The sequence below is a fragment of the Formica exsecta genome, unplaced genomic scaffold, assembly GCF_003651465.1.
Source record: "Formica exsecta isolate Colony F162 unplaced genomic scaffold, ASM365146v1 scaffold465, whole genome shotgun sequence".
Taxonomy (NCBI): domain Eukaryota; kingdom Metazoa; phylum Arthropoda; class Insecta; order Hymenoptera; family Formicidae; genus Formica; species Formica exsecta.
In genome coordinates this window covers 1,148,699-1,172,068 of record NW_021851887.1, presented here as the reverse complement: position 1 = coordinate 1,172,068, position 23,370 = coordinate 1,148,699, and the positions used below count along the sequence as shown (strand labels likewise).

The window sequence follows — 23,370 nt, the reverse complement described above, 5'->3', positions numbered from 1 at the left end:
GCGCGTTAAATCTCATGCTTGTCAACCGGCGCCATTCTTCTTCTATCTGCTCCAGAGCCCGACGCCGCCGCAATACGTGTTCTGGTATCACAATAACCGGATGATAAACTACGATACCACGCGCGGCAGCGTGACCGTACAAACCGATCCAGGACCAACTCAGAGCCGGTTGACGATTCGCCAGGCGGTGGAATCCGACACGGGCAATTACACGTGCAGCGCCTCCAACACCAAGCCGGCATCGATCTTCGTCTTCGTCACCGAAGGCAAGTATAAGCAATGTGTTTTGTACAGAGCACACAAGCGCTCCCTTAATCAATACAAACCCCGACTAGGTTATCCTCGGGGTCTCTTAACTATCTTCTCCGAACAAATACCAGTAAGGTACTCAGAGAAGATTGAATCTAAAATATTTGTTTTAATCAGAATACACATTCACAGATATTTAATAAACTATGATGACTCATCTTTAGATATTCGAATAGATTTTCGATTATCAAGATATTTAATATTGAAATCGTTGATATTACGAAGAAAGATTAGATATGTCAATATCAATAAAGACAAAGCTTAGAAATTCTCAAAAAAGCTATTTCATTAAAAGAAAATACGTGATTTTTCATATAAACTTCTAAATTACATAAATTTAGCATCTCCTAAATTATATCAGTATCAAAGTGTCATTTCTTTTCCTCGCTATATATCCAATGTTTTTTTCTATAATATGTCAGTTACTTGACGTCATACATAAATAAATGTGTATAGAATGAAAAGATAAAAATATTTAAAAAAAAATTGATTCTGACAATTTTTTAATTTTAAGAGATGCACGCGTGGAGAGCAGTCTGATAATACATTCATAGTCATTAAAGTTAATGATAAAGATTACAATAATAATCACATTGTGTACACACAGAGAACGACAAAACAACATCTTTCAAAATTGTCTAATATCCTCGACTAAACAAGAAATACATCCATTTACGGCAACATCCGATTCCGCTTCAAGACACACTTCCCTTTTTTGATACGATCGTTTCTGTTATTTCCACATTTTGCGCACGTAGATTGCGTAGAGAATATACGTGGCGTCGTATCGCATCTATATGTATATGTACGTACACACATGCGTGTGAACGACGAACCTCCCCGGTCCTTCGACGATCGATCACTCGTCGCCGCCGATAACCCTCTCCGATGTATATATATAGCGCGATTTAACCCCTTTCTAACAAGGGCCATGACTGACGAAGAAGCCCAAGACTCTTCCAGCAAAAAGCGGTCCTCGTCGGCTCCACATTGTCGTGGAAAAACCTGCGCGCGACGACTTTACCGGCAAATCGCTCGCAATTTTCGGCGTCCGCCAGGTTTACCGTAATTGATGTGAAAGGATGAGAACAGAGTCGCGAAAATCTTAATTGGATTACGAGAAACTCGGTCGACCAGAAGATTTATTATACGGACATATGGAGAGAGAGAGAGAGAGAGAGAGAGAGAGAGAAAGAGAGAGGCGCACTTCTCTCTTGCCTCGTCGAGTTAAGCGCGTTTTCCCGGACCTTTGATACATGCATGTCGCCATTTGCGAAGAAGCAAGTGGATCTCTCGCGGTAACAGCTGCGATTAAACATGAGATATTACGTTCTAATTACGTCGGATAGGCAGTGGATATCATAACGCTTTCTATTCGCGAAATATACATTCAAGTAATATCATAGAATTTAATTAATAAAATTAAACAAAGGGCATTATTTGTTTCCGACGCGGTTGTAAAAAGAGTAATTTAGTAATAGTAAAATCATAAGTTAAAAACAGGAACAATCGCCACACATATAATACATTTAAATCGATGATTGAGAGGTTGAAGCATTGAATGTAGATTCTTCTCCTTTATACGGCAAGATAGGTTGATTTTCGCGGACGATCAAACGAGAAATCCATGCCATAAAATCGGTACCTACGGCTATCCTCTTGACCGGTCAATAGCACATATATATGTACACAAAGCGCCAGCGTGCTCGGAGCAACAAGAGTCCATCCGCATGCGTGATAAACTGTTATACGAGCGTCCCTTCTGTGTTTCGCGAATGTACTAAGCTTTCAGGTTAAATTTTGAAGATATGGACTCCATTATCAAGCACCGCACACCCGAACCGACGCAGAATTCCGCGTGTGTATTCGCGTTTACGTAGACGCGCGGTTGTCTATATACATATACGTTTGCGTATCACTCACACACTGACGCGTACGACGCGGTACGTAATTCACAGCCCCGGGAACATATGGGGCAACGCCTCGCGCCGTAAATTATGGTAAAAGTGTGCATGCGCTCGCATTTCGGAAGAGACACGTATCGCCGATGAATGTTGCAAATCTGGCGGGTCCGCACCATGAATTTTGATATTTGGTAGACAGAAAGAAGTATCCGCGCACTCTCCCTCTCTCTCTTTCTCGCGCTCGCCGCTGCTTTTTCCCAGCGGTAAATTTACGATGGGATTATATCATAGTGGGTGTGCGTGTGTGTGTATGCGCGCACGCGCGCGATCGGGTACGGTGATATATCGATAGGCCGGGTCAAGGCAGCCCGCGATATTATTAATGACGATCGGTGACGTAATATCCGGCCCGGGACAAATGCGATCGTCACCGAAGGCGCCGCGATGTCGTGCGGACGTCAAGTCTGCTAGCGCTGATATTAATGCCGTATATTCAGCGAGCAGTTTGCACGAGATATCGCGAAACGATTCTCTTTTTTTTTTTGCCGTACAATTACAGAAATCTAATTACAGGATCATTTAAAGTTAAACGAATTGAAAGTTACGTTCCGATAAAATAAACTTGAAGAGGATAAAAGAGAGTGCAGAGATTAATATAGATTAATAAAGGTAAAATTTTATTTTCCTCGCTTGAGTGGATTTTTTAGTTCTCATACGGAATACAGAATTCTCTTCGCGTTTGACGCAAAATTCATGTTGAAAATTACGCGTGCCCGTTTAACATGCGTGCCTCGTCGTAGCGAGAAGCGCGTGTAATATCAACACATATCTGCTTTGCTCTCGCTCGCAAGATAGAGAATTAATTATTACGCGTACGAGGTAATGAGATGAAATATCTCTGTGAGCTGCAGCACACGTTGATGACATTGTCTTTTGACCGAGATTTTTGACCCTGTCATCGCGGGAAGAGCGAGGGTGTATTTCCACGAATGCATTTAGCTATTAATGACGAATTCATATAGCGACGTAGCTTCTCTGAAGTATGAACTATTTCGGTTACAGTCTCTCAGTACGGGTGGTACAATTATGTTTCTAAATATTCCCCGCGAAATTATCGCGTTGCTTGACGGCGCGCGGGTTTAATGATAGATCGTCGTAACTACCGGTTAGTTATTTCTGGGCTGGTTAACGCGCTGTTTCATCCGTTCTCCGTTATTCTGACCTGCTAGTACAAGGGAAACGCCGCAAAATCCTTAATGAATATTGCAGAACTTGAGACAGCCGCTTTATCCGGCAAATTCCGCGAGCTTCGCGTGGGCGACGAAGAGCGAGGGATGCGGAGGGGATGAAGTCTTGGTGTCGCGATAAATTATCTAAGCGTCGCGCAACGCCCGGGGTAAATTGGCTTAGCGCGGCGATACTTAGATGGCAATCTAATTAAAGGTTGGGGAACGCATCATCCTGTGTCGTGAGAAGACGATGCGTTCGAGCGAGCTTTCGAACTCGACGATGAGAAGCCCCGCAAAAATCCGGCCGGCCTCCCCGAACCGATTGTAATCAGATCGTAAACGGATGTTTGCATCTAATGCGCATATATTGCGACCTTTATCTTCTGTCGACTAACCGTGAGAATTGCTCGTAAACTCTTATTTGGCGCTTTTGCGCCAATTATAGCGTGTACGAATGGCCCACTTTGTCGTCAGGATTTCTACGGCAACGGTGTAATAGTTGTTCGGACAGTAAAAGTGCCATAAACGTAGCGAGTAGATTGTCCAATTTTTATATGAACACGCCTCTCGGATGCTGATTAAATTTTCTTACGAGCGCAAGTTTATGAATGGTATAGTAATTAATAAAAGCAACTCGGTTACGAATAAAGAAAGATTGAAATAAAAAGAAATTGAAAATATATAGAAGAAAAGAAAAAAAATGTTATATTATGAGAAAAGAAAGACGTACAGTATCGTAAGAGAACATTCTCAATATTATTAATGACACAAAGAAATAATAAAAAACTGATATCGATATAGAATAGACTTGAAAAAAAAAACTGCTGCGTCTAAAACGATTTCATCGTCCGTAACAACAATTCCGTAACTAAATTAACTTCGCGATATTCGATTGTGCTTTTATGAAAGTAATTTTAAAAACAATAGGTGTGTGTTCGCTCTCTGCCAATGCCCGAATGTGCTTTTTCTTATCTAAAAATCTCTTCTTAAAAATAAAAACCAATTAATTCTTTCAGAAACATTTTCGAGGAATTACCGAAATTCGCGATATATTGAGAAGATAAATCTGGTTTCTCGCAAGATGCAAAATAAAATCTTTTCTCGAGAGCCTGTTTATAAAGTAAAAAAAAAAAAAAGACAATAATATCCGTAGACAGATAATATTTATCCATCTTCATTCTTTTAGTTGATAGAGCCGTTTCGTTTTATCATGGAAAATTTATGAGCCAATGGGAAAATTCTTATTAAACGGTTCTCGCTACGAGGCGATCAGAGCATTAAATCCTCCTGGGTTGTACCAGCTGTTTGTCATTAGGTTTTGAGAGCGTCTTTATAACCGATGCACGTAGGCCGTAAATGCTGAAATGCACTCTGACCCAAATCACGATTCTCACGTAGATTCTGGATCATGCATCCGAAGCATCGTGTTACTTTTATGAACACGCTACACGACTCAGTGAATACTTAAAATTATTTTGATACAGTCCGATTATATATATGTATATCATTCTCTCGCAATTTGTTGATACGATTAATTAGAAATTTGTAATACTTAGTAGAAATTAGAATTAAAGGAGATATAATACGATAATTTATTATATATATATAACATATTCTTATAGAGTTTTATATATATGAATTGGATAATAAGTATGTGTAGAATTAAGTGTATATATAAATATTTTTCATAATCTTACATTTGCAGATATCTTGGAATAAGTTGAAAAGCATTTAAAAGATAAATACATGAGCAGGAGTCATTAGACCTCGCAATCAATGCACGTATTCTGTAAATGTTTGAATGCACTTCGATTTAATTGACAAAGTTTGTGCAGAATCTTATTCAGACCTGAGAGCTATTCAGTTTCCGCAATCAATACTATCGGCTCTGGTAGATGAGTCAGGCTCCATCATTGTTAGTCAAGAACGCAAAGTCAGTTTAACCGCAAAGTTAACACACACAAAAATAATCTATAAAACAACTAGATGCATTATAAATAAAACCATCGGTTTATCTTCTTCAGAAAAATATTCGAAAAGTTCTCCCGAGTTTACGATATTTTATCTGTATTAACTAGCAATAAGAAGCAGCTTCTATATTTTCCTTTTACGTAGAAGAAATAATGCGTATAAAAGAAATCGTAAAATTCTGTATCTTCTGGGATTTCGAATCCCGTCCAGAGCAAAAATTATTTAGAACTGCGACAAACATACTTTGCTATTACGGCGTGTTAATATCGCGATATGACAATTTTTTTTTCTTATCGTCAAGATAAATTCGTTAGGACAGAATGCGGCGAAAATATAAAAGAACAAAAGGCATGTCGGCCGCAAGCGAAACATAACGATGTTTACGGCGTTAACCACCCTAGTCGAGTAGCTCGTATTTGCGGTTTGACGAGTATGGGGAATAACTCCGTTTAACGGCGGGTCACTATGGTTCTATTTGAGAGGAAACATCATCACGGTCTTTCCAGGATTGGCGCAAAACCGGAGCAAATATCGGCCTGTGGTTAATTAACCGCGGAAGTTTAATCAGCGGAAGTGGTCCCCCAACTCTGTACATTCAGAATACAAAATAAAAGATAGTATACACGATCAATAGCTTCGAATAAATTTATTCGAAACTAGAGACAGACGCGCGAGAAAAGAAATATGACGCCGCTTTCGGCTCAAATGATTTAATTTCTTTATCTTTTCGAATGTATTTTACTTCATCATTTACTTCAAACATTATCCATGTATGTGCACAGCTTACACGATCGCGGTTTCAAATCAAAATTAAATAATTTATGTATTTAATTTATGTAAATTTAAACTAACGACACAAAATTTATTTTATTCTTTTCCACAAATCATAAATTTTTATCAGTTATAGCTCCACTTCATATTTTTTTCATTTTTTTCTCGAAATAGTAAATAAAATATCTTTGCATCTGTATATTATATTGTCTCAATATTCGCTTTACATATTACAAGACTTATAAAAAGATAAACTTGTCATATCTAAAGAAAATGCACTGTTAAATATTAATTTCATATGTAATTTATAAAAACGATGTATTTTCTTATATTATACATATGTTATATGAGAGAGATTTTTCACATATACAGCTTTGCATGACATTTGATACCGATAGTCGTGATAAACGCGGGTACGCGTTTCGATATAATGACGGTACGAAATACATTTTCGGAAAGAAATGCAAAGATCAAGTATCTCTTGTAAGCGAATAGGTGAAAGCGTACCACAATGGATGCCTTTATTTCGCATGAAAAGAGAAATTATAACGGTCTTTCAGGCTAAAGGTGCGAGCCGGCGCAAACATTGTTAATTAGCCGCAAACTAGTGCTCGCGTTGTAATAGGCACGCAAATCGCATAATGGGGTAACGCGTGCACGTATCTCGTGCCCCGGATCAATGACACAAGGAAAATGGCCAAATCGGAGAAATTCGTATGTTAGAAAGGAAAAATGGACATATCCAAAGTATATTTTATTCACTGTTCTGATTTATTCTCCTATAAAATTAAAGTAATATAATACGATTTCTAGAAACCGTATACGGTATAATACGGTACCAGAATACCATCCTTAATGATAAATTCTCTGTGTAATTTAAAACTGATTTTTTTTTTCGAGAAAATTTTAAGGAAAATTCTCATTTATTGTGACTTTTAAATATACAACATGAGATTAAAACATATTTTCCCAACTGAACCGTTTAGCTTAAACTTTAAATTCTGAAACAAACCTCTAAAAAACTTGGATGTGTATCAATAAAAGTTTTGTTCGGTATAGTGTGGCACACTTTGTAGTTTAACCACAATTTGTAGTTTTACATATTGTAACCTACTTCAATATACACTGACTTAACCCCGCTGGTAATGAAATTTATTTTACTGACGATGAAATATTGATTTAATCATCATATTATTTTTAAATAAAAAATGTTATAGGAAAAATTGGTGTAGAGCAAAAATTTGCTATAGCATAACATCGTAATAATCGATTCTTTGCATTTCTCATATTTTTCAATTATAACTATGTACATATTAATGTACATATTAATATAAAAAATAATGGCTTTTGATAATGTAAATATTTCTCCATCAACAGAGATAGAGAAAGAGAGAGTGAGATTTGCGAGGAACAATGTATATTACGACATATCCAAAGTATATTTTATAAAAAAAAAGTATAATATTTATTGATTATCAGTGATGTGTAAAAAAATGAATATACTATAAATTATAGAATTTTCACTGTTCTGATTTATTCTCCTATAAAATTAAAGTAATATAATACGATTTCTAGAAACCGTATACGGTATAATACGGTACCAGAATACCATCCTTAATGATAAATTCTCTGTGTAATTTAAAACTGATTTTTTTTTTTCGAGAAAATTTTAAGGAAAATTCTCATTTATTGTGACTTTTAAATATACAACATGAGATTAAAACATATTTTCCCAACTGAACCGTTTAGCTTAAACTTTAAATTCTGAAACAAACCTCTAAAAAACTTGGATGTGTATCAATAAAAGTTTTGTTCGGTATAGTGTGGCACACTTTGTAGTTTAACCACAATTTGTAGTTTTACATATTGTAACCTACTTCAATATACACTGACTTAACCCCGCTGGTAATGAAATTTATTTTACTGACGATGAAATATTGATTTAATCATCATATTATTTTTAAATAAAAAATGTTATAGGAAAAATTGGTGTAGAGCAAAAATTTGCTATAGCATAACATCGTAATAATCGATTCTTTGCATTTCTCATATTTTTCAATTATAACTATGTACATATTAATGTACATATTAATATAAAAAATAATGGCTTTTGATAATGTAAATATTTCTCCATCAACAGAGATAGAGAAAGAGAGAGTGAGATTTGCGAGGAACAATGTATATTACGTCACTTTGTCTTCGATCATTAACTGATTCTTATTTTCGCATCTCTCATCTTCGTTTGATATTTATTAAGTGTTCTTGCAAATACTATTCGATATACATCGACATTCATTTATTCAATTATTGAAAGAGACATATTTTAATGCACTAAAAAAGACATAATTAAATAAGAAATGAATAGACATAATTAAATAAGAAATGATAATTGAATAAAAACAGATAGATATTTCAGTCATACTAATTCTTTAACATTATCTTCAGAAATTAGATTGTAGATTTAATTGAGCCAATCAAATTATATGCAGTGTTTTGTTCGAAGTTCTAAATTGAGAAATCAATTCTCAACTAAATTGAAAAATTAATTTTCTAATTTGCTCTATAAAAAGTAAATTATCAAAATTATGATGTATACACACACACACACAAATGGTGTTTGTCACAAAATATTATTATTATAGATCGTCTCTTTTAAATGTATAATCGTACTCAAGTTGACAATTTCTTACATCACACGAACATAAGGGCGAAAGTAGAAAACCCAATCATTGGAAATAATTTTTTCGTATTAATACTAACGCGATTATATATCTTTAATCCGTAACGACAAATTAACATTCGCAAGTTACGAGGTGCACGGGATACTGTATATATGTATAATGCGATTTATAATACGTAATATATGTATATATATTATCAACATTAATTATTCCGCGGGGTAGCTACGACGCACAGTGTGAGTAACTACGACAGTAATTAGCTCAGTAATCCACAGCACATTCTGTGCAGTTTCACCGAATACAACGCCGGCACGATGCGTCAGAGCGCTGGAAATAATTTTGTATGCAACGCGCCGGGCGAGTCCGTGGGAGTCCACAATTTCAATTGGAAATTATAATGGAAATCTACGTCCGGAATTTATTTCGGATCTTCCACGGTCGCTAATCCGAACGAAAGGAGGAATCCGCGTTACAACGGCGGGTCTTTAACGCAAACAGTGTTACGTTACACTAAAAAAAGAAGGCTTTATCGGGTAAAAACCGCAACCGTCGTTACTCGACACCGCTTAAATCGGGGCTTGAATGCAAAACGAGCATTATACAAAAAATGCAATCCCTCTCCTTTACACGGAAAGGTGCTGCATTCTATTTTTATAATAAAAAAGCATCTCTGTGTGTAACATCGTTGACATTTTTTAAATTCTTTCGTATATTCAACATTGCTGATCGCAACGATCAATAAAAATGTACATTACAAAATATGAAAACAAATTAAATGGAAAAACAAATGGAAATATTTCGAAATCCGCATTATCTATATGCTGTTATTGAAGCTTGATCGTATTCAACAAACAATACACATCGCGCGGGCGGTGAACCTAAATTATATTGGTCCGTCTGATCTTGACTTTTGCTCGTCTAACATACGTACAACGTGTTTTGTTCAATATGAATAATGGATTCGAATCAAACCGGCCGTTTAGCGTGAAACGTGCCACGGATTCGCGTCTGTTTACGTATGCGGATTTAATCTGCCGTAATCTGTGTAAGTCGCCTTCTCCGATCGCTCTCTCGTGCGCGCGTGACGGAAGATGTAATTATTGAATAACGGGCGAAATAGCAAGCGGCATGAGAGCGTGTGCGCGATCTTCGCCGTCCCCCGGTCCCCGTTTGTATTCTCTCGGCTTTAACTTAAACTTCGCATTGACGACGACGAACACGCGGTGCGCCACGGCGGAAATAACTTACGCTCGAGTTAACTTACAAGAGACACGCCACCCGTTTTCACAACGGGGGCGTCCCGTCGTCGCGGCCCCTTGTGTCGATGTGTAGTCGATTACCTCGATAACGGGGGCACGACGAAACGGCCGATCGATTTCAGCCATTATTCACTAACGGACCCACCTGTCTCTCTTGCCTTTTCAGGTGACAAGATGGCAGCGATACAACGTCGCAAGACGTCGGCAGCGAAGAGGAATCGGGCGGGCGTGCTGTTGCCGGCGTTACTCATCGTAGCGGGCGTCGTTTTAGCGCGATAAGCGTTTCACTTCGAAATGTCCATAACTATTACACCATTACTTCCGTTTGTGATAGATAGGATATTACTCCCGGGACTATACAGAGTCCGCCCGCCCTCCTCCTTTTTCACACCTCCCGTATCCCACCCTCGCCTATTCTCGCTCTTCCCCATCCATCCCCCCGCGGGTCTTCTTCCTCCTCTCCTGCCTAGTTTCCCGTCTTCCATTCCATCTTCCTCCTCTACCCCCTCTTTCTTCGCTCGTACCTCTTACATCCTTTATTTACCTTAGTCGAGGTTGCCGCCGGCTGGACTACTTAGATATGCGAGATTTTCGTGGAAGATTGCGCGATTGCCTGTTCCAAGTCATTACGCGCGACGCGCATGCGACTCGAATTATGTAAATACTCGCCGGGTCGAATACGCCACGACGACGCGGATTACGTAGGCCAGGCCTGTCCAACTTCCGGGTACACTGCCAATCGTTCACTCTCACCAGATTCAGATTCAGATCAGACGGATGGAAAACTCGTTTGGTTAGTACAAACGGATCGATCGCGTTAACAAGGTGAGACCATATTTTTCAAAAATCGTGATAAGGCGACGCAAAATCAGAAATCTTTAATGTATGTATGTGTGTGTGAAAATGATGCAAGCGTAAACATTGTTTCGTTTAAAAATAACATTTTTACTTTACAATTGTTATCGTTACAAGTTACAATTTTATTTCTTGTACTTGCATTTTTCAGGATAATATCAAACGTGAATAGTTTACATTAACTAAGGAAATTTGATAGATTTTGGAAATGTGCTGTTTAAATGATTAAGATCCTCTTTGGATAAATCAAGAATTATAAGATTTTGCAATAATGTAAATGACATAATTTTAATTATAAAGTAATATAATATTAAAAGGAGCCGAAATATTATCGTAGTATAAATAGACCTTTAAATTCGATTTTATATCACGATAAAAATAATACAGATTAAATAGGAATTTCAATTAATATACATATAATAGCAACTTAATTCGATACATTTATTTGCGGCGAATATCTGGTATCTCGAGTTAATTCTAGAATATCTATTTCAGCTCTGTGCAAATTATTAAGTTGATCCTAATAGCAATAATACAAGAATAGTTATGATATTTAATTAACGGTTAAAACAATCACTTTACAGATATTTCGAATCAGTTATATATACAATCTTTTCTTAAATCTGCTTAAATAACACATTTCCAAAGTCTGGAGAATTTCTCTTGAGGTACACCATATTTGCGAATAAAAATAAAAAGAGGAAAAATATATGTGGAAATAGCAGTCAAAACCAAAATCCCCATATTTAGATCGAAATGCAAGGCATAGGTCTCTGCTCGCGCTACAATCTTGTATTTCTCGTTTCTGTAAAAATTGTTACGAAAAATTGCTCGCTTTACAAGCGTGCGAGTTTAGCTCGGTGATGTCGTCCGCCTCTTACAATATTATGATAGCGTTGCAAGACGGAGATCGCAGCGTGTCACAAACGCGGAAACACGTTTATTGCACGACACGGCGTCACACGCGATTATTGCACGTGAAACAAACGCGAACAAAGCGCGCATAGGATTGCAATATGCGGATAGAGCGAGCGCGGCACGTCATTAAAGACCGTCATTAAGGCACCTCGCGGCTGCGTTATTACAGCTTATACTACTAGATGGATCATCTGCTCGTCGTTATATCCAGGAAAGCATCGAGAAAGTGAGAGAAGAGAGAAGATCCCTACCATCTCGTGGTTGCAACGTGGTATTAAGTACGTTAGCAATTGCCGCAAGTTTAAACCCCCAGCAATATCAAGGTATATTCTATTATATATAACTACTTTGTATCTACGTAAAATCACATATCTGTCCTTAATATTATAAATCTTTATTTTAGTTACTAATATCTTTTAAAAAAATCCTGTTATGTAACGACAGAAATCATTAATCGATTGCACACACATACTACAATTTTTATATTTTTATTAATAATGAAAAAATAAGCAAATTTTCTTATATTACACAGAGGAGATAAAAAGATGCTTCTCTCTCTACTTTGATAATACAAGTAAAGAATATAAAGTCGCACACACACTGTGCCATGAAAATAACGTCACCACGTGCGCCGCTGAAGCTGAATATTACTTTATATATGATTGCAATTTCGCGTCCTTGCGCGAAACGTGCGCATGAATTTTAGAACGTCCTACATAAGAAAAGTTAAACAAGTGGTATCCATACACACACACATACCACTTTTCAGAATGTTGAACAACCAACATCGTGATGTATGTCGCAACGGCCGTTCTTTCGAGCCACGTGTAGCTCTGATCTTAAAGTTGCACACGAGCGTAACACCGTCTCCCTTGTCATTGAGCTGAACTACTTGAAGCAAACATCTCAAGGAAGAATATAGTTTTACGGTGCACGTTCTTTTCTCTTTTATTTCTTGACTCATCTATTATTATATTATCGACTTATATGAAGATAACAATTGAGACCACTTGCAAAAATATCAAAATATCTAAATTCATCAAAATAGCAATATTAAAGAATTCGAGACACAATTGAACTATTACAATGAATCTCTTTTTTTACTTTTTCGGATTTTTTTTAAATGACCTTAATTATATAAAATTAAGACATGTGTGTGTATGCGTGTGTGTTATTGTATGCATATATGTTCTTCACATTATTTTTCGTGAAAAACATCAGACCTGCGATCAATTTTATCCGTATTTACATGTTTTTATAAAATCTTTTAAGAGCGAACTAAGTATCCATCGTCAAGTTTATCGAATTAATTACAAGTTAAGTATCGTCATTGAGCATTAAATAGAACTTACAAGTTGGACAGGTTTGACTCGTAAGCTCACCGAGCGGCGGCAGAAACGTGTCATTTAAAGGGGCCCCCGGCGTTTCTTTTGAGGGCCCACGAAACTATCACGTAGCATCGTTTTTTCTCGCCTGAAACACTGTACACATCGGATACACGTAGCGAATAAGGCGATATTCAACGGTTCTTTCTGTATATCCTAATTTAAGGCAAGATTCGCGTGCAAAGATACGAAAGAAAATGTAGAAAACAGTAGGGTAAACGGTATTTTTTGTCAGGAATCGAATTCTTTCTCCGCGTTATCTTCGTTATACATATGCGTTATTCAGACGACATGTCTCGAGAAGCGTTTCCTGAAAACGTCTTGCCCTTTCCATGCGCAAAGGAGAAATATGTCAAGGAAAGCTTGCAAATGGATAAAATTATCCAAGGGTATATAATGCGCACGTGTTTAATCCTTGAGGTATATGTAACCACGGTGAAATCTGAACGGTTCGTTGTAAACCAATGAGAAAACGAGAGGTGTAGGATAACGCGCGCAATTAAAATGTGAAACGCGAGTCCGAATTCTTTAAAGTTTATTTTAGACACGAAATCTCACATTTAATAAAACTTTATGGATTTGATATTCAATCTATTTTGCGAAAGTCACGTACGTTGCGTTACCGATATTATATTCTTGAACACGGTCTTTATGTGACGCAATCTATATCATAGCGATTTATTATAGTAAAAATATAATATGCGATTTAAAAAATCTTGCAACTAAATTTCTATTCTTCGCAACGCGATAGTGCGTTGCGAAGAAACAACAATAAAAGATACAACAATAAAAAGATTTATTGTTGTTGGTATTGATAGAGATATTCATCGGAATAATTACATTCACTTGAAGTTTAATTGACTTCTTGATATGGATATTTGACACTAAATTAGCATTCAGAAGTTAGAAAAGGTACGTATTAATTTTAAGATTTGAATTATCTTTATTTATGAAAATCGTGAAAAAAATCTGCCAAAAATGAACATTCCAATAATCATTATTCATGAAATTACTAATTCGATTTTTCTCAGAGTTCTTGTCTTTATTGCGTATTTTATTTATTTTTTGATAAACTCATCGCTTTTCTCGAGTTGCTTAAATCAGTTACGTCGAAAGCGGCTAATAGTTTTACAAAGTAACGGTTCATGCTCTAATGGCTTTTATAATTCCCACGGTAAAAAGCAACAATATAGGAAAGCGTAATATTTCAGGAATTCGCGTTCAAAAATTTGTTTAAAATTTACACGCTTTTAATATACGAGCAAATAAATGTAACACATAATATCATAATTTCAACGAGAACTATACTTCTGGACATAAATTAAAGCATATTATATAGACCCGCGTGCATGAAAACTCGTATAAATCGTGCATAGAATTTGTGGAATTTCTATCTATACATCCACTGAATCTAAAATTTTAATGAAGTTATTCTGGATAGAAAAGAAAAAAAAAATTGTTTTTCGAGAGATTTGGAATGTCATGGAATTCAAGCTCGACCAATATCACATATATTCGTCATTATATAAACATATATCGAAAGATTTAATTCGATGTTACGAAAATAAAATATATTGTTAGATATTTCAGTCTCGCGGCGATTTTCTAGCGATATTTATAAAGATGATATCGTACGTTGAGGAATATGTTTCGTACAGACAGTGCTAATCTGTATTCATTATTCATTATGCATTATTAATATGGGAAATCGAAATATATGGAACGCGATATCCTACTCGGAATTTTACGAAACGATTTTGCAAAAGATTAGCCATTGCTGTCAAATGATTTCCTTTGATAACGCACGGAATTCTTGATCGTCTAATCGTGATAAATTTACAGTTACAGCTTTATCGCTCACGTTATTTGAAATTCAAGCAGTCTACAAAGCGGTTACAGAATTCAACAAATTTTACGACCTTTCCGACAATTCCCAATCGTCCCTTACAATCTCTTCGTTGCTATAAGTTAATAGATCCTTTACGTGTATTACTTAGATCGTTCTGCTAGAACCAAATCGCTTCCGTATATTGTATGAAAAAGAAAAAGAGAGAAAGAGAAGAAAATATGTACATGATAGATTTTATATTCATTTAGAGATTTTTACATTCGCACGCTATTTATTTTAAATCTGTTCTAGTATGACTTTCTATATCAATTGATTATTTTACTTACCAGTTACGATCGTAAGAATATTTCATATTTTAATTAATATATGACGAAGTATATAGTCAACATTAATTTCAAAATATTTGATTGCAAACAAAATGTGTTTTTACATACATTTCGATCTTAATTAAATTATCTCTTAAAATATTTTTGCATTCATACATTGTATTTCTTTTTTGTACTAAAAATTTTCAGAGATATGGTACGTATAAAACTAATTAAAAAATAATCTCTTAACGATGTAATTTTCTTAGCAAGCTTCAACGCAGCAGAAAATCGCAAGAATTTCGCTCTGAAGAAAAATGCCTGCGGTCAATTCTTTGTACAAAGAAAAGATCAGACCTCTCAACGATAAATTATTCATTACGATTATAAATAATAAAATAGGAATTTTTAGTAGATTCTCTTTTGTAATTTCAAAAAACGATAGAGAGCGAGAAAGATGCAGCTATCTGTATTCCTTATACGGTGCTTGTATTTTCGATACAGATTCAAGCTGTCCCGTGACTAATGGCCAATAACGTTCACGCGCGTGTATTTATTTATATCTACGCGCGAAGCGAAATTCCTACCTTGTAGTACGGATATTTCGATGTCGAATACCGGCTGATGAAGTTATCGGGGAATAGCAGGGCGCGATACGCCGTAATGAGAACAATGCGGCGCTCCTCGAATATTTACCAACCTCACGGAATTCTGCAATAGCGTACGGACGTCACGCTGAAGCGACTACTAACGTGAATTCCATGAATTAGCGCGCCGATTCCTCAATTAATTTAATTAAAAATGAGTAATCCAATGGAAATAATCCGACGTGCGCCCGCGCGTTTGTTCGAAATCTCGTTCGTTCTCGTAAAAGTCGTCGCTCGTACGTGCTTACGATTACATCGGGATTAAATCAATTATTATCGCAAGCGCAACGTTACATACCGTTATCGATTGGTGTTTCAAATTGCGATATTCGTATATTCGTTAATAAAATAAAATCATAAAATACATACATACACACACACGTATACAAGTACAACACGCGTGCGTAATCATCTCTCTCGGGGTAACTCGTTGACTTGCAAATATTTTTATCCAAAACATGCACAACAAAATTTGTTTCTCTCTATTACTGCTTATATTATTTATTAACATTAATGAGAACGATAATAATTATTAATAACTATTATTAATTATTGCTATTATTATATTTGAACTATTATAAAATATTATTCTTAGTATTTTTTATAGTTTAGAACTCTTATCAAAGCATGAAAGACATTTTTTTTTTAATTTTTAAATAAATCGCCGCAGTGTGAGCTTTCAATATTTTCAAACAAATTTTTCTAACGAATCTTCGCCGATACGCGATATTTTTTCATGGTAAAACTGCTCGGGCGTTGATTACGATCTATCTAACGAAACGGTCGACGAAATTTTGCGATAGAAACGTACCAGGCAGACGCATAGATGGGTACACAAGGAGATACAACGAACGCAATAATTATCATCGATTCAACATTCGTTTCTCGCTTGCACAACGCTTCCATCCGCGAATCTTGGAAGCGATCGGACGCACTGCCTCGCTTTCTCCGTACAATGGCCTTTAATGAGTTCCCTTTGCAACGGGTATGTCGCGCACTGTCCGGATCGTCCTGACAGGTCGGAAAAGAAAGAAGAAGCGAGAAAAAGAAAAAAAAACTGCGCGAAGTAACGTTTGATCAGCGAAGCGTGAAGATGGTTTCCGCGGATTTCGTGAAATCGCGTGCAGTCACCCGTGTATTATGTATCCGTCGTTATCTGTGACTCGATAGTGGAAGAGAGCGGAACCGGGAGAGGGGAAAAAAACGCCTCCAAGAAAGGGTCACACACGGGGGGGTTCATTTCGCCTTCGGCACGGCGGGATCCATCTCGCGTTCTTTATCCCCCTCGTGTCCCGACGTCGCAATCGGCGGAGTAGCGATCCTTGCAAAAATATCGATAGAAAACGGAAATCCCCGCGGAATTAAATCGAGAATGCTCTCGAGACTCCCGGAAGCTACATGTACGTGTCTTTTGTTTCTTATGCCGATACTGTCATTCTTTCGCGTTCGTAATTCCTTTTTGAAAAGCTTATTCCTTTAGTCGTTTCCGGTTATCCAGCTAGCTCGGAAATCGACCTGGTAATCAGAAATTTTATCCAATGTCGATATTAAATCCTCTCTATATTATTTATTTTTATATTTTTACAAAGTTTTTTTTAATTGACAACTGAATGCAAAAAATAATAAGATATTTATGTCTTATTTATTATCAATAATAGTAATTTTCTTTACGTGGTATACAGGATAGTTTATATGTTCGGTTTTTCCTGTTTATACATATATATATATATTTATTTAAAAAATAAATTCAAATTCTTTCATATGTAAAAATAATAATCAAAATGTCTTATAAAACTTGCAACTAAAAAAAATTCGATATAAAAATTTTTGTATTATCAGCAACCGCATAATGCCATCGATATCTAATTATTCTTACATTTTTTTTTTTTCTTTGATACTGCTCCAAATATGTTTGATTGGAATATCGTTCTATATTTTTGCACAAAAACTCTACTATACTTTATATTTAACTCGACAACTTTGATTCGCACGATCCAACATTCGGCATGCGAATTCAACTGCGATGATTCTTTAAAATTCGTGCAAGTCTGTTTCATGCCACCTCGTGAATCCTATAATTAAAGGATTATCAAAACGTACAGTATACGAAGAGAAGAGAAAGAAAAAAGAGAGTAGATGTTTATTACGGATAGAGATATCATGCTTGTTTCGAGTAAAAGCAGGTCGCGTGTAAACGATACCGTACAACGTTATTTTTAATTTAACATTTAATGACATTATTTTTAACATATTATATAAGACAACGTTTAAGAATTGTATTTATATTATACAAAATAGAAAAGAAAAAGAGAGACCGATAGCTTAAAGATGTTTTATAGGAAAAAACGCGGGACGCAAATTATATATATATTCAAGGAGAAATTTCATTAGTAATTTCACGACATGCCGCTCGATCACATTGTTTCCGCATGAAATTTTAACACTCCCCATCATAAAGGATCGTAATTACTCGAAGTTTATTAATTCGATCTTGCAATGCACGCGCCTCTCGTTCGCCGCAAATATCTAATAAATTATTGATATCAATCGTAACAAATTTGCAATCGATACAACATTCGTATTACGAACGATTTTATGCATGATTTGATAAGTACAAATAATGCGCGAATGGTAACGCGCTACAATAATGCAAAAACAGCGATTTCGATAATATGTTTGTAATCTGTCATTAATCATCGCATCAACGATTATGGCAATAACGCAGGTATTCTAATCGACGCGGAACGAAATGATCCTGTACAATGTTTTCATCCCTTGACGTTTCTAACAGAATCAAAGAAAAAGCGAAAAAAATGCATTTGAAAACAATCGCATAATTTTAAAACGAACGATCCCAACAAAAGCAGAAACGAATTCGAACGAAACAAAGAAATTCTTATCACGATTCGGCGATTGAATTTCATTTGAGATTCATACGGCGGGCGAAGGGATAATCGAAGCTAATCTATTTCGAGTTTCCAGACATCGTAGACAATTAGACTGACCAGATTTGAATTCGATTCGAGATTCGAACGCGAACGAGAGTACAGGTGCGAACGAGAGCCCAGGATTGCAGCCCAGCGGGCGGAAGACTGATTGGCCGACCCAGATGCATACCGTTATCATAAATCTGCTCGAAATCTCCCGCACAACCGCGTAGATATATATATTGCTACGCTTCCCTCGTCCACCAACCTCTCCCTCCTCCTCCCGCTTGGTCTCGAGTCTGTGCATTCTTCATCATCGTATTTTCGCGACGACCAAAGAGAAATCACACGCTAGTGTCTCGGAATAAATTAATGCGCAGCGTTTATCGAGTACGATATTTTAGGTGCCGGTACGCACGGCTTACGTTTAAACGCGAAATCTAACTGTGGCTTTTACGCCACCGGCAGAGTAAGTAGGTCGACTTTGTCGATTTACGGATTCCAGTGAATATAAAAAAATCTTGATATATCGTTGACCATGTATATACATAGCGCTATGTAATGTAAATTTGACTCTAAGTGGAAAAGACCGACGAACTTAGTTTTGGTGACTATATTATGTTTTATTTAAAAAATTACCATTCCGGATTAAGGATCGATAAGAGTTAAGATTGACGGTGACGGTAATCACACGAAAATTTTAATTAATTTTGATAGCGAACTTGTATATGGCGTGCCTACATCGCATGTTTGGAAAAAAAAAATTGAAGAGAGATTTATGATCATATATTTCGCATATATTTAAATATAAATTAAATTTAAACACAAATGGACGAAATTGAATATTACATCTAGAGAGAGTAAATCTTAACACGATCGCGTGAAAAGTAAAGGATAAATAACGTGAGACGTATATCGAGAGATTCGAAATATAACACGTTGAGTATCTCTCTCAGGCTTGTTTACCCGCATAAATACCAGCATAAATGTGCAAATAGGTATTTTCTATAAGACTCTATTTTGTTCTCAGTTACTTGGATATTAATAGAACCGTGCTTCCGTGCCGTGACAGCTAATAAAACTTTAAAATGACTTGAACCAAGCGTTCACTAGCGATATCTAGGGCATTTAACGGATATCCGAGTGTTCGTATCTCTTGACATATGACTAAACGTTATAGTATTAGTATAATTATAATGTTAACGCGTTTTGCCGTCTAATTTGAAGTGACGCGCCTTTAAAACTTTAAATAAAAATCCTCTTCTAATATTAAATAGAATTATTTAATCATAAAAAACACTTTTTAGGATAAAGATTAAGTTGTTCAAAAACATCCCTCTAAAGCCATTTATATATTTTGCATGAAAATTTCTGTAACTTCAAAAGTAACTTCAATCTTTCTTTCTGGTGATAAATATTGCAACAAATATATTTTTTTTCTCTACGAATTGTATCAAATAATTTGTTTAGAATACACGTATAATATAAAAATAATTGAAATATACGAAATTGAGTGCGGGCTTATACTTCTGATAAATGGAATAAAATCGCGGGACTATAATACATTCACTGATATGCTTTTGTTCGTGAGATGTTCACGCGATATACGAATTTAATCTCTACATTTTTCATTTTGCGCAGGATATCAGTTTAACGATCGTAAGATAAAAGAGCTACTCGCGTTTAAACGTCCATTGCTCGTGAAAAATTCATCATCGTGGCGGACGAGCATAATCTACCGGCGAATGCTCCTATTCGTTGATCAATGAGAATCGATAATTACCTGCCGTGTTATTAACAACGATCGTGCATTCCCGATAACCAACCGCGTTTGTACCGCGTGAGAACGATAAATTCTCCAAAATGAACGCTTCCGCAATGCCGGAATATGGTCCGACGATAATGCTAACGAGCGAAATAAAGTCGAATTAAAATATAATATGGACCGCATTCATTGTTCCATACCTACACAATGAAATTACAATTGTTAACAGACCCGGGGGATTATACTTCGCACACGTGTAGCACCTATGTATGTATAGATTATTCCTAGAATTTTACTCCAAAACATAATTCGTTAGTTAGAAACTTTGATCGATAATTTCGGATGAATGTAGGTGAAATATTTATGGCGTATCTCGAGAAAAGTGCATTTCGTATAGAAATATTTTATTTTTATCTTTTTTAATTTTTTAATTAAGTTTTTTGGAGAATATCATAATCCTAATATCAGAAAACAAAAATATTACCGAAAATATTGTGAGTAATTAATGGATTTAATTAATTATTTTCGTAAGTAGAATAAAATCACTCATGTCTTTTTAACCGTATCTTTTTAGGACGTCTTTTATATACTACTCAAGAGTACCATCAACTAATTATTTGTAACACACACACATAACTTGGTTATCAAAATGTGCTAAAAAAATTCATAGATAAACTCATATTTTCACGAATTTTGTTCACACAAGTGACACAGACGTAATAAAAGCAATACTATTAAACTGGAAATGCGTGTATTAATTATTGTTCTCAAAAATATATGTCTGGCTTGTCGGAATTTGATATTGTAAAATAGTGATTGAGAGTATATAAGCGAGAATAAAAAACGAAATAACAAATAGAAATGATGTTGAAAGAGCGAGACGTTTTGCAGCGTGACTTTTATGTACCAAAAAAAAAAAAAAAATATTTTCTATTGCGTCGTCTTTACTGTTTGTTATTATTAAGATTATATTAACTGTACGGTGTAACAATACCAAATTAATTAAGACCGGCGTACGATAAACGGGATAGGACGTTGTCCGCATCGCAGCGCGTTTATCTGCACTCACTCATAGGATATTCATAGGATCTACTGATATTAAGGATAAGACGATAATGTACGGTACATTACGGTGGATTTCGAATTAATTCTTAAAGAATTAAACGATAAAACTTGCAACTTAATGAATTTCTCAGTATATGTCCGCAATCATGTATTATAGAAAAGAAAAATGATTCGATTCAATAAAAACTTACGAAAATATTTGTGTGCAATTATTCATCTCTGATGAAAAAGCTATTTCACCGGAATTGTATACTCGAATGATTATAAAGCATGCTTCTCTTTTTTTTCTAGTTTATGTAAGATGAGTGGTAATAAAGTATTTAATGTAATTTGCACGACAAACGAAAATAGCGATGAAATGCGTAACAAAAGAACATAAAAGTATAAGTATGGCTTTACAACGCTACAATGAAAAGTATAATTGCACTTTATTATAAATTGTTTCAAGGTCCCTTTAATCATTGTCGCATTGCTTTGCTTCCTAATCTTAGAACGAACGCAATTATGAATAATTATTTGTCAGAATAATTACTAGTGTATCGTAAAAATCTGGAAAGTTCATTTATGAAAATCTAATTGTTTATATTAACTTTAATCATCCTGAGCTTTTATACTAATGATTCCTCCTTCACAAATTTATCCTATACTTAAGTATTATAATAATAACATGCTCCATATGGATATATTCTTATTTATACATATATGTATATATATCTCTCTCTTTTCTATATATATATATTTGTTTATATAGAGAACCTTTATAAGTGTAACAGGCTCTTAATTCAAAGCTGCAAAGGGACTCGATAACATCTAATTTTTTACAATGGAAATGCGTGTAATTTTTTTTAACACATGTATTATCCAAACTCTTATAAAATTGCTTAATTAATATCTATGAAGCAGAAGCTGATAGCAGCATTTGCATAGCTTTTTACAGCTCAAAGATAGTAAATATTCGTTTTTCGCAGTCACTTTGCAGCTATTAATACAATATTTTATTTCCCATGTAAGATAGATCTAATAAATTTAGTTAACAAAAAATATATATAATATTTTACAGTACCGTTATCATATTTTAAATAAACTGTTATCTGCATACAGAATGCATGCATGTAGGTTTATCCATGGCAATGCTAAAACTAGATCACTCTTCCCGGAGCACGGATAAACATTTCTTGAGCAATTCCGCGTGCGACTGTGAACATATAACGTAAATACATTCTCGAGATATATGTCTGTAATATTTTCGTAACGTATTATTATTACAGCTTAAAAAAATAAGATATCTACACTCACTTTAGCATGTTTTATTTCCAGCTCTGTTAATTCAATGAGATTCTTTTTAAATGCTGCTACTCGCCTAGTCTTGAAATCTAATAATTCTAAAAAGTTATTGCAAGTATTAATAATAATACTTTAAACAATTTGAATAATCAATATCATTTTGTAACTCAAGTAAAAAAAAGCTATGTACTTTTATGATAGAAAGTAATGTACAAATTGCCACCTGCTTTTCATTCTATTTCCCTA

At 35.4% G+C, this 23,370-nt stretch overlaps 2 protein-coding genes across 8 annotated transcripts in view; one reads left to right on the top strand and one right to left on the bottom strand.

The window, feature by feature from the left end:
• LOC115241073 (hemicentin-1) overlaps window positions 1-15,598 on the top strand; it is a 268,711-nt gene extending 253,113 nt beyond the window's left edge. For all 5 annotated transcript variants that reach the window (XM_029816623.1, XM_029816624.1, XM_029816622.1 and 2 more), the window contains exons 6-7: window positions 56-266; window positions 10,291-15,598. In XM_029816623.1, coding sequence (XP_029672483.1) covers window positions 56-266; window positions 10,291-10,403 — 324 coding nt within the window. In that variant the 3' untranslated portion in view covers window positions 10,404-15,598. The remainder of the gene's footprint in view (window positions 1-55; window positions 267-10,290) is intronic.
• A 4,187-nt stretch (window positions 15,599-19,785) lies between these two features.
• The window catches only part of LOC115241050 (sorting nexin-6), a 6,667-nt gene continuing 3,082 nt past the window's right edge, over window positions 19,786-23,370 (bottom strand). For all 3 annotated transcript variants that reach the window (XM_029816569.1, XM_029816568.1, XM_029816570.1), the window contains 2 exons: window positions 23,137-23,222; window positions 19,786-23,035 (listed from right to left, as the gene is read on the bottom strand). In XM_029816569.1, the coding sequence (XP_029672429.1) occupies window positions 22,985-23,035; window positions 23,137-23,222 (137 nt within the window). In that variant the 3' untranslated portion in view covers window positions 19,786-22,984. The remainder of the gene's footprint in view (window positions 23,036-23,136; window positions 23,223-23,370) is intronic.